This window comes from Pungitius pungitius, chromosome 9 (genome assembly GCF_949316345.1).
Source record: "Pungitius pungitius chromosome 9, fPunPun2.1, whole genome shotgun sequence".
Classification (NCBI taxonomy): domain Eukaryota; kingdom Metazoa; phylum Chordata; class Actinopteri; order Perciformes; family Gasterosteidae; genus Pungitius; species Pungitius pungitius.
In genome coordinates, this window is record NC_084908.1 from 3,344,955 (window position 1) to 3,357,249 (window position 12,295).

The 12,295-nt window shown below is 47.1% G+C and overlaps 1 protein-coding gene across 4 annotated transcripts in view; it reads right to left on the bottom strand.

Moving 5' to 3' along the window:
- Nucleotides 1-12,295, bottom strand: part of rab11fip4b (RAB11 family interacting protein 4 (class II) b) — a 49,095-nt gene that overhangs the window by 8,478 nt on the left and 28,322 nt on the right. For 3 of the 4 annotated variants that reach the window (XM_037471541.2, XM_037471542.2, XM_037471540.2), the window contains exons 4-6: nt 1,925-2,175; nt 1,580-1,756; nt 327-461 (exon numbers count right to left, since the gene is read on the bottom strand). In XM_037471541.2, coding sequence (XP_037327438.2) covers nt 327-461; nt 1,580-1,756; nt 1,925-2,175 — 563 coding nt within the window. Of the gene's footprint in view, nt 1-326; nt 462-1,579; nt 1,757-1,924; nt 2,176-9,966; nt 10,434-12,295 lie in introns of those variants that run through there. The other variant, XM_037471543.2, reaches the window with a different exon arrangement.

Consider the following 12,295-nt stretch of genomic DNA (forward strand, 5'->3'; position numbering starts at 1 on the left):
TTAGGAGAGACGCGTTTCTCTCTAGGGGGAAACACTGCAGAGTCAGCAGCGAGTAATCCGGGAAGCAAAGAAACAAAACTTGACGGCTCACACTATATTAAAAAACATTACTCTGTGTGTGTGTGTGTGTGTGTATCCGGCGGTCTGCATTAATGGATTATGTTTCCAATAATAGATTCCCTATTACAACGGTCTATGAGATAAGCCCAGGAGTGACCGACATAATACCCCTCAAGTGACAGTGGTCCCAGCAGGGTGTACAGCAGGGTTTCAGTCTATGTAAAGCTGCACAAACAACAGGAGCTTGATGTGTGCGTGTCTCCTACCTGTTAGTCTTGAGGTTTTTGAGGCGCACCTCCAGGTCGTTCAGCAGGTTGACCTTCTTGCTGCACTGAGAGCAGTAGACGTCCATCGGATCGCCGCTGTAATGCTGACGCACCTTACGAGGAGTCTGCCCCGCACTGTGAACACACGCAAAGACGTACGTATTGTCTTTCCGATAACTACACATCGCTGCTACACAAATATTGACAATATATATGAAAAGTGATTTCAAAGATGGAGAGGAAGATTTTATTCTGATGAATGACATGCAAGTCAAAAAAAAAAATCTTTGCTACAAAGGTTCTCAGCTGTAGACTGGAATGAATATTTGAATCCAGAAATTTAACTTGAAAAACCGCATCACATGCAACCTATAGAGACACTCCCTCTCCATCTGTAAAAGTCTGAGTGATTGGTTTCAGAGGCACTAAACCCACCCAAAAGTATATTAACCCACTTTGTGCTGTACTCATTTCAAACGTCTTTCACTTCCTGTGAATCCGGGGGCCTCATTTTGAATTTAAATCTCCACGCCAACTCCGTTTAGGGAGCGTTGTCTGCTTGGTATGCGAGGAAGGAGCCAGCCTGGGGACTTAATCCCATTAAACACGGGTCTTTGTTGAATATTAATGTGGCCTTCAAGGCAGGAACGCCTCGGCTACACTTCTAGGGTCAAGCCTCTTACAATAATGTGAGTGGAGCCTCAAGTCCATGATATTTGAACACAGTTGGAACTTCAGAAAATGATCATCGTCTTTGTCCGAATCTTCGACAACCACCGCTGGGTCACCAGCGTAATGGGTCATGAAGAAATGCCATGATTCATCAAAAAAACGGGTTAATAATGATATTAGTACTGTGCAAATTGAAGGCGTTTGTGCAGTGACTACCTCAAACCGTGTTCTTACCCCATGCCCCTCCCTGTCATGGCGAAAACATCATGACTGTGCTTTTGTGCTGAACCGCTGAAGAACACAGGTGACTATGCGTCAACATCCACTTAGCTGCATAACGCTTTCAAGGGTTGATTTTAATTACCAAAAAACTCCATCCACTGCTGCAAAATAACCCGGTGACCAAAACACCCAAGAGCTCGAGAGACCGTTTGACAAAACGTACGCTTCTTTGCAGGACTTGCGGGGCGGGGCTCAACGTGAGTGTTTGAATATTCAAATGTTTGATCGTAACCGTAAAACCCTAAATAGACGCAAACTCCGAGGTGGACCGCTTTCACACGCTGCCTGTCCTCTGTCACCTGGAGGGAACGGACGAGCCGAGGTCGGAGCACCCGTTGGTTCGAGTCTCGTCGTCCGGGCACGGGCTGCCTGCAGCGTATTCCGGCTCCTCCCCTTCGCCGTAGTCCTCGAACTGCTCCTCGTTCAGCGAAGCCGAGGACAGGTCAGAGGTCACCGAGACGCTGGTCTGACCACGCCTGAGGGAAAGAGAGGTGTTATCCGTAGTTATTTGAGGCTGTATGAGTTTTGCATTTATTTAAAAATGTATTCAGCCTGACTGAGAACTTTAGAGATATAAAACAGATGTGCCCGTGACTGAAGGTCTCTACTTTGCGTGCAGCACTGTGGAGCCATTTGGAGCTTACTTCTCCCCGGGGAAAAAGAGATGCCCCAGCGCGTCTTCCTTGTCTTCAGGTCTGACCGGCCCGTCGGAGGTGTCTGACCCTTGGGTGCTCTCCACGGCACTGTCTCTGTCCGATTCCCTCTCCCTGCCCTCGTCTGCCGCCGCCTCCTCCTCAGGCTCCTCTACCTCCCCCGGGAACAGCTGGCACTCAGGGACACGGTCAGGAGCGGGCCGCGTGCACATGATGACCGGAAGGCGATCCTCCCCAGCGCCCTGGAGGGGAAGACGGGGGGGGTCAGTCACGAACACCAAACTACACACACACAGAAACGACAGTTTAACTGTGGTGACAGTTCAGATGCCAAAGTAAAAGGAAGAATGCTGCTCAGTGGCTCGTTTTCTATTGCAAGCAAACAGAAATCCCCTTAATCAAAAAGGACACTCCCTAAAATGTGTCTTTTTGAAATGTTCCAAAGTAAAGTTGTTGTCTTGTTGGCGGAGAGGGGAGCTAAAAACCTTACAGGAACATTTGATTAAAAAAATAAAATAACATTTGTAATACTATGAAGAGCATGTGTGTTTCAGTTTGTGAGGGGAAATTATGGAATGGGTTGGACGAAGAAATTACGCAAAGTACAAATCTAAAACTATTTTTTTTAAAAGAAGAAGAAAACTATTTTTAGGGCGGGGCATGGACGAGGCCTCGTGTGAGGTGATCATTACTGATGTTTTGTTGTTATCCTTTCATCTTCTATAGCGAGATGATTATTTCTTATTATCATTATAATAATTTTGTCCTTCAAAAATACATCTAAACATAATGTATCAGATATACGCAGCAGAAGTCCTTGGTTACTCATTCACTTGTTTTTCTGCGAGTTTTAACCCTTCTTTTAAGGTTGGTCCTCCCACTTAGTGAATTCCTTCACATTGGGAGTTTAAGGGGTGAGAAAAGGTGAGAGGGCGACAGGTCAGAGGTCACGGGTCACGCTGCGTCTAGTTCCACTCCTCGGCGGCTCAAATCTCCTCTGAACAGAGAACAAGGACTTATCTCAGCGTGACTGAACACTGCAGCACTGAGCAGGAGAAGCAGGCGAAGACGTAGTCAGAGAGGAGAGGGAGCAACGGGACGGGCACGGAGGGCAGAGCGGAGAGAAGCAAAGTCCACGAGAGGGAAAAGACCACGAGGAACAAAGAACGAGGGCGAGGGAAGACGACAGTGAGAAGCTATTGAAGAAAGACATGAGAAGCAAAGAGGACAAACTTTACACACTATTAAATCATTCAGACTGCTCCCTCTGTCTCTCTCTCTCACACACACACACACACACACACACTTGACCTTTCATTCCTGGAGATTTACTAGAAATCTTAAACAGCTAATCCAATGCTTGGGGTCTAACGCAAAGCTGAAGGCCACACAAATAAACAGTAGATCTCATTGAATTTACAGCGTAACATCATAATGATGATTTTGTGGTAATATTGCTAAATTTCAAAATAATGAGTTGGTGAATGCAGATCCAGTTGGAAATGCAGTTGGTTTGGAGGTGAGTAAGGGAAATAGAAATGAGGTAACAAACTCAATACACAATGAATGTGTATTTAAAAAAATCCTTTTATATATTGTCATTTTTTCTGCAGAAATCGGAATGCTGTTTGCATCTGTTTAGAGATCTGCTCATAATGTATTCATATTTGTTTACATCTCAGTCCCAGAAACCACCCTCCCCCCCCCCAAAAAAACCCCTCACACAAACCTGCATACCTGTACACGTGAATTAACAAAGAGCCAACGCGGGTCTGTAGCTCGACGAATAAAACCGAGGATAAAAAGCTCTTTTGCATTCCTGGGGCCAGTCTCCAGCGGGGAAGAATACGCAGTGTGTACTACAACGCAATATGACCAAAAAGACCTGAACAAGCTCACACTTTGGGGAAGTTGGACACCTGTTGTGTTTGTTTTGAGGAGCAGACAAGAGGAAGTTGGTCTCATACAGCAGTGCAGAGCCGAGCTTCCCACTGCGGGTTGAAAAGGGGAGAAATTCTCCCTTTTCTCTACAATAGACCAAGGGTGTGTTACAGTAGTGCAATATGCAGAGTGAAGGTTGAATTGAATTATTTATATTTGTTTTCCTCTGTTCAGGTGAACACTCGAGGGATCTCGGTCGTTCGGAGGAACGGAAGCATCATTCAGGCCGCCATTGAACAATTTCCTGATAGCTGCTGAAGTGACCTGTGTAGGACGTGTGTGTGTGTGTGTGTGTGTGTGTTTACAGTAAGACTCTCTCTGGACCCGGGGACTTGGCATCACATGAGCCCACACGGTGTGTTGAGTTGCCCGGATGACTCGTGCGTTTCACCCTTTGGACTTTTATCACCATTAAATGTTTGCTTGGGTTTTTAATAAACTACTTTATGGATGTTTTATCGGCGGGTTTTCCCATCCATTCGACTAATCTGTTAGTGAATCCCTTTAGTGTTTGTTAGTACACCTTGAATATTACCCCAACATCTGTTTTATACTTCGGAGTATTTGCTCTGCAGGGTGGTACGTTCATACATTTCAACACCGTTCTAAATATATATTAAAAGCAGCCATCGAAATTCCTTAAATCTATACCAAATATCGAAATGATGACTTATGGGTCGAACAGGATGTAAAGGCATTACGAAGTTACACTGTTAAGCTTGGATCCACGTCCATGTTCACAGATTATAAAGACAAAGAGGAACAGAGCAGAGGCTCACAAAAAAAAAGCATCATTCAGCACACCATCAGCGCTGTTGCACTCTCCTTCGAAATATCTTTCAATAAAATAGGCAAAAAGACTTTCTGATCTCTCCGTGGGTCCGCTGCTGCAGGGTCTGACCTAGTTAAGATACAGACACTCCATCTTTTCCCCGCTTCTCGCTCCACCCTCCCAAGTGAGGCCAACAGCAGACAAGAACCGGAACATTTTTTGTGAAGGCGACAGGAGACGACTGCAAAACAACAAGTACATCCGTGGGTTTGTGTGTGAATTCTCCCTCTGCAGGTCCAGAATGCTTGGCCCCGAAGAAGCACGAGGAGTCTGTCTGTGAGAAAATGCAGGTGGGGGGGGGGGGGGGGGGGGGCACCTGGAGTATTAGAGGCAAAAGGTCGCTGGCTCAGATTTGTACGACAGCGTACAGAAGAGGCTCCAACGCGGCCCGGGCTCTGAGGGAAAGATCAATTATTTACACCCATTGCGTCTGCAATACAGATGAAAAGCGCGAGGAAAGAACGAGAGGGGCGGGAAATGAAGAGAATAAATAAAATGAGGACAGACAGAAGGCCGCAGACTAACGGCGAGCCCCGGTGCGGTGCGTATCCGTCCAGCTTACAAGTCGGGGATACTCTGGCCCGAGACGCGGTTTGTTTTTTTTTCCAGATGTGCGTGGATGATGACTACAAATCACGCTGCGTTGACAGAGTCCTGAAGCTCGGAACCGTTGAGAAATGCATTCGTCATGCTGCGGGGGATGAGCAACGTGTGGGGAGATAGCGGAGAAAAAGGAGAGGGGCGGGGGGCAAACACGTAGCTCATTCTCACATACGAGGTATTGCAATGTTATTTCCTCTGACGTGACCGCCAGTCAAATCATGGAACCATCCAAATGCACCATGCAAATTCCTCACAGACACACAGGCACGGTCAGTATCTCGAGGGTCAGGGTGAATGGGGGAAGAAACCATTTGCATCCTTGATGGTTCAGTGTGTTCCTTTTGGCTTTATTGTCTTCGCTGCAGCATCGGTTCTTTAAAATCAGAAGCAGAAAACAGCGTTTTTCCCCGTGCGCTGTGACGCAGAGGCAGAGCGACATGGGCTAATTACTCAGTGAGAGGCTAATGAACGGGGAGGTCCCCGGCCAATCTACCAGTCGCAGGGGGCCACGGGTCTTTATTGGGTCGGACAATTAAAAGTACATCCGCCTCTCGGGGCGAGGGGGCGCAGGGTCAATAGGGGCGAAGTGCTGAACTACATGGACGACGACGCTCACCTGTCAGGATTAAGATTCGCTCTTCTGTCATGGGGTTAAAAAAAGAACACAAAACCCGAAGACAGGTCCGTGCTGTGTGTTGATCTTCGCTAAATCATCATAGCATTCGAATAGTTTAACACGGACGACAGCGATTGGACGAGCAGGCGCGCGGACCGGCTCCGACCGCATCGACCCACACCGATGAAGCTTTGATTTAGTGCGATTTAGCAGAAGAGGGACTCCAGGGTGAGCTGAAGAGGGTCGGTCGAATACAAAAGAGGGGAACACAGGGGGTGGGATTGCTGACGGGACGATACAGAAGGGCAGCGGAGCGAGAACAGCGGCCTCTGAGCTCCAGAGATAAAGAGGTTTCCCACCTCGGTCTCTCTATGTTCATTTTTTCCCCCCTCTCTTTCTTTCTCTCTTTCTCTTAATCCCTGAGCTCCTGGACTTAGATATTCAGCGCTGTTACCGTTGGGCCTGAGCCTCAGATCCCACCGGCCGGGGACCCGAGAGCATAAGAGGCTTTACACAACCTTAAATGGACGATCTGACTCACGTGTGCACCCAAACCGCAGAATGATCAGCAAATCACATGATTAAGAAGCAAGACATTCTTCAAGCATTCCGTCTTTTTCTGATATTTTATGTATAGAAGAAGCGGACATAGCATGTGACGGCATCTTGTTGTTATTGTTTGGCATTTTAGGCATCACCAGCTCGGTTTTGGACCGTTGCTGTGTTGTTGTGATGTGAGAGGGGAGGAGCTGAATATACATCCGAATAAGACTTTTTTGTCTCAGGTGGCAGACAACAGTGGTGGTCACCTGTCAATCACAAGGTGGCCCCGCCCTAAAGCGTACTCTATGTTATTTGGTCTATTTTACTAGTAACTAAACGGGACGACAATTTAAAAAATGAACATTAGAATGTATTGAGGAAGAATTGCAACTAGAGATTGAGACCAGGAACTTGACTTAATAAACGTTTATGTTTACTGAGGTTACAAAATAATAAGATTAATCAATAATAAAATCAATAGTTAGTTGTCAACCCTAATGTGGACATGCTGCCCCTTCAGTTGTTCAGTGAGGCACACTCATTAAACATTACACAAAGGGGAAGTAATGAGTCACATTTCTCTCTCATTTCATAAAGTCAACATCGTGAAATACACACACACACACACACACACACACTAAGCACCCGAGACTTCCACTAGTCAATTATACTGTCTCTTCCTCCCAGTGCTCGTTCATCATTACAGTCAGAACTGTAGGTCTAACATGAACACTGGGGCTTTTTGTAGTGCGCGCACACACACACACACACACACACACACACACTAGAGTCCAAACAGGTAGCTGCTTTATATTACCAGGAATGTTGCAGTGGACAAAGGACACTGCAGGGAGGGACCAGAGCAGCACACTGAGACTGTGTTTTGTTTTTTTTCTCCGATGAAACATACAAAGCGAGCCCGGTGGGTGGAACATGCAGAACTAAAGTACGAACGTCCACTATGTACAGCACCAGTCAAAAGTTTGGACACACTGTCTCAGTGCTGTACTATATTCTCACATTATATCATGTGTAAACAAAAGGAGGTGGACGTGACGGCTGAAGCAAGCGGCTGAGAGGAGAGTGCTGGAATCCGCTTGCATGTGTGTGTGGTTGTGTAGCAGGATTAAATGGGCTCAATCTCTAGTATCGAGTATTGTTCAGCACCATGGACCATAAAGCAGGGTATGCTTTGGGGCGGGGGTACCTTGTCATTGACAGGTCGTTACCACGGTGATGTCCTGTCTGGGAGTTGTCTGTGTTTTTGTGTTAACTTACTGTCTTTCAGAGTTTGTTTTCAGTTCATTGTAATAGTTTGGTCTCCTATAGGTCTCTTTAACTCTTGGTTAGTCATGACTCTGAAAACAAGATGCTGACAGAAAAAAACGCTGAACTCAAGGCTTCCATACAAGGTGACATAAAACCCTTTACTAACTACACTCTATGTAATGTATTATAGTGACGCATGCATATAAAACGCAGCTTTCCCTGTTCTATTCAAAGCTGAAACTACTTCCTCCGACGGGAGGGCCAACAGAAAGCAGCAAAAATATTGAACTTCTGAGCAGCAGAAGTGTTCTTTGAAAAGCCAAATGTCGCCCCACAGTATCGCTGACACATTGAGGCGTGATTTAGAGAAGTCGTCACACAGGCAGGCAGGTGCATGTTGGGCTACTAGTGCACCTGCAGTCGTTGTGCCAACCAGGTGTCTTCATACCAACACAAGGCAGGCCGCTTTAACCCTTGGAAGTCAAACCAAGGTTGTCGCTCAGTGGAGCTGCTGCTAATGATTACAGTTTCATTTTTAAGGAGGAGCACGACGCCCAGAGTCAAACGTAGCTGCAGGAAGCCTCTTTCACATTTGGTCCTCAGCCCAAGTGTGTTGTGTCTGGCGTGCGGAGCGTCCCCTCCGTGTCATCAAACTCACGTCCAGGGAGAAGAAAAGAAAGTCTTTGTCTTAAGGGCCTGTTTGTCAGCCTTCCTGCTGTCGGCCGTTGAATGGGGGCATTTCAGTGCCGGTTCGTGGCAGACCCCTCAGCAGGTGGTCGGGACCCGACCTCTTTTCAGGCGTTGCCTGAGCCTTTTCTTTATTCCAGCTTGGAATGCCGCGTCAACAATAACTACTTTAAATACGTTTCTAAAATAGGGAAAAACAAGTACGGGAAGTTCTGAGAGGAAAAATGTGAGCGTGTTGTAGATAATCCTTTTGTTTTGTGCAGGGATTACTCTTTCCTCTCTCTCTCAGTATCAATGTGATGTTATACGTGACATCACAGAAAGGAGTGACTGTTCTAAACGCATGCAGATTAGCCTCTATTCAGCCTGTACGGCTCAGCACTGCATGCTAATCTAGTTATTCTAGTCCTGGTGTACACACACGGTGTGCACTGTCAAAGACTCGTCAAAGGGAAACATCAGCAAACAAAAAGAAAAAGAAAAAATGACATTATCGCAAGGGAAGTGACTTTAGCACGAGAATCAAAGTGTTTATTTTGATTTCTAAAAGACGATAAAGTGTTTCCTGCTCGGATGAAGAAGAGTTAATCCCGTTATGTAATGTCTAGTCACGGACCAGGAGCATTCAAAACCACCACAATGTCTGACGTTACATGTTGCCGTTGAAACAAAACGCACCGTACCTTTCTATTTATGTCACAACGAACAATATGTATTAGTTATGTGTTGTCAACCGCACTGTGTTTATTTAGATCTTCTGAATTCTCAAGATGATCTCATTATCACACACACCTCTTTTTTTTAATTGTTTACTGTAATATTAACACGTCCTGGCAGCAAATCAGGTATGTTCAAATACATGAAGTCATTTCTCAGCCCTGTTGTGTGTGGTGCTGAAAGAGCACCAACATTTTCAGTGTGGCCGCTTCAAAACACAACTGGATTGTGTAATCTCATCTTCAAACTACGGCCCGAATAAATAACTCCATTTACACTGAATATTTACAGCGAGGATGTTAAAAACACATGGCGGGATAAACCATAACATCCAAGTGGCAGACATCCTTCTCCCATTGGTCCTGTCAGACAGAAACTACCCCTCTATGACCCCGGTCTGCCTCGCACACGTCGTCTTCTCTCACTCGCCCTCTTTCATCGCCTCCCAGCAGCCACCCATGCTTTTTATTCCAATTGATCCCTTTGCGAACCGCGGTCGAGGAAGAGAGGAAGTGATGGGGAGAGCAGACGGGGGGGGGGCGGGCGAGACAACACGAAGGGACAGGACAGAGTAGACAGAGTGTGGCAGGGGTCAACACACACACACACATGCTCATCTGGGGGCAAATGGACCCTCTGCACCTCTGCAAACTATCCCTCCCCTCTCCTAAATGTCACGCCTGTCTTTCCTTACAACCCTCAGGTTCCCCCTGATGGAGACTCTGTTTTGTTCTCATTCTGTCATGTGATCGCCCCCCCCCCCCCCCCCCCCTCCCTCCCTTTCCCCCTGCTTGCAGCTGGCTGCGTGCAGTCTGCTCCGCTTACCCCGTCCACTAGTGAGGGCAGTCCATGGTCAGCAGCCCCCCTCTCCACACCGGCAGAGCCCTCGTCCACTGAAGTCATCCACTGTTCACCGGGGCGAAGTCCGCTGTCTCGGCTCACACGCAAACACACTCGCACGCACCAACGCGTGCACGCACGCACGCACACACGCACGTACGCGCAGGTGTTCCCTTGAGAGGTAAGTAGAGCTGGGATAGTCCAAAGGGTGAGTCCTTGTTAGTGGTTCAGTCCAAAGTAGAGAGGCAGAGGGGCAGATGTACCGTTCACTTTAAAAACACTGCACCGGCTGTCTGGTGTCTCTCACACACACACACACACACACACACACACACAGACAAACACACACACTCTCACTCACACAAGCACAGACTCTGCACCTCACACTCTTCTCCTCCCTCGCTGACTGCGTTCGCCGGCCGACTCGCGTTCACACAGTGAGAGCTTAGATCCAGGCAACAGTTGTGAATGTGAATTCACGGCCGCTCCCCTCCCCTCGCGAGCAAGGTTGCCTAGCAACTGGCTTCAGTGGGCGGGGCTTGTGAGAGTCCTCACATTGCTGCACAGTCTGCTCACAGGCTGCCGCCTACTCAGGCTATATTTGCATGTAAAGCCCGGCCCGCCTCAGTGTGTGAGTCTCTGTGCTGTGGAAGAGGCCAGTGGCTGTGTGGGCTGTAGGGGGGGGGGGGGGTGTCTTCAGTGATGCAGCAGATTCCACAAGATGGGTAAAAAAAGAAAAGGTGGTTAGTCACAATGGGAAGGGGAAAAAGGGGTGAGGTGGGGGAGGAGCAGCTGGAGGCACATGTAGCTGATAAATCAATATAGTTAAAAGCTGAAAATTCAAGCAATGAAACTCTTTGTTCTGAAGTGTTGGACTGTTGATAAGGAAATAAATCAAGCATTTTAATTTGGTCAACTTATTCATGTCAACGTGGGCTTTTGAAAACTGTGAAACATACTTTTATTGGTCAATATAATGATAATGTGAGAACATAACAGACAGATTAATCAATAAAGGAAGTAACCGTTATCTGCAGCCCTGCACAATCTCATTGTAGAAGCTGCATGAGCTTCTCTATCCCAAACCAGAGCACATATTGGCTAAACCAATGAAAGGTGCTTAAACAATTTTGATCAAATGATTCAAATTATTAAGCGTCAGAATAAACATGATTGTTTTAGCGTGTGAGAAGTTGTTTTATTGATCTACTAATGGAGCATTTGTGTCAAAACTCAAAATCCTCATATTAATACGAGTTGATAATTGCTTTTGCACCAGTTCTTCTACATTTCTAAATCATTTCACAGAACGTCAGGTGCTACTGATGTGCCCTCGAGCCTTCAATCCACTCCTCAAAGAGCCCGCAGCAGCTTGTTTACCATCATTTCGTTCTCAGCTCTTATCTCGGCTCAGCAGAGCGTTTCAATCATTCTCCGGGCTTTGCTTCTCACTTGTATCTAAAATTGCTCCCATTCCAGTCGGAGCCGGACCGTAATACGGACAGCAACTCGGGGAGAGCCATGGCCTCCTCTTCCTGGATGTGAGCGCCCCTGTTGTTCTAGAGGCGTCCGTCCCCAGTGGAAAGCTGGACGGGCCTCCACCACCACACGCCACGGCCAAAGACGAGGAGGACAGAATGCAGTGTTGAGCACTAATTAGATAACGCCACCGGGGCCTTTTAACGACCTGTGAATTAGCGTCTGTGCAGTAGGCAAGGACACGAGGACGACAAGGTGACCCGGTTTCAGCTGTGGTGCACAAAGCGACGGGCGCTCGTGGGTTCATTCGTCTGAATCGATTATATGTCTTATGTTCACGTCGTTCCGTGTGTTTGTTTGTACACGCTCCAAAGAAGTGATGATAAACAAGCGGATATTTCACTGGCATATGTTTCCCGCATCATCGTCTCTCTGGGAGGTCTGCCTGCCATATTCCTGCTGTCCTACTTTTATCCGGAGGACCTCGTCCCCGCGCTGTGGAGACATGAATCTCACACAGTGCTGCCATCACAACAAATCCCCCCCCCCCCCCCCCCCGCCTCTGTTCCACTTGAAATAATAGAAGGATTTTTTGGGGGCCTTTTCGCCGCCGGCTATTTTTGTGCTTTTCAACTTCTGCTTGTTTATGCTTTAAGATATATATATATAAATATATATACCGATGAAGATGTCAGCTCAGATTTCACCATATCACATCTTGTTCCAGTAAGTAAACCTAAACTCGGCGTGAGAACTCTTGCGCAGATGAAGAGGGAGAGGGAGAGGAGGAAAGGGGTGCGACCCGAGCTGAGGGAGTCAAATAAAACCAGATTAT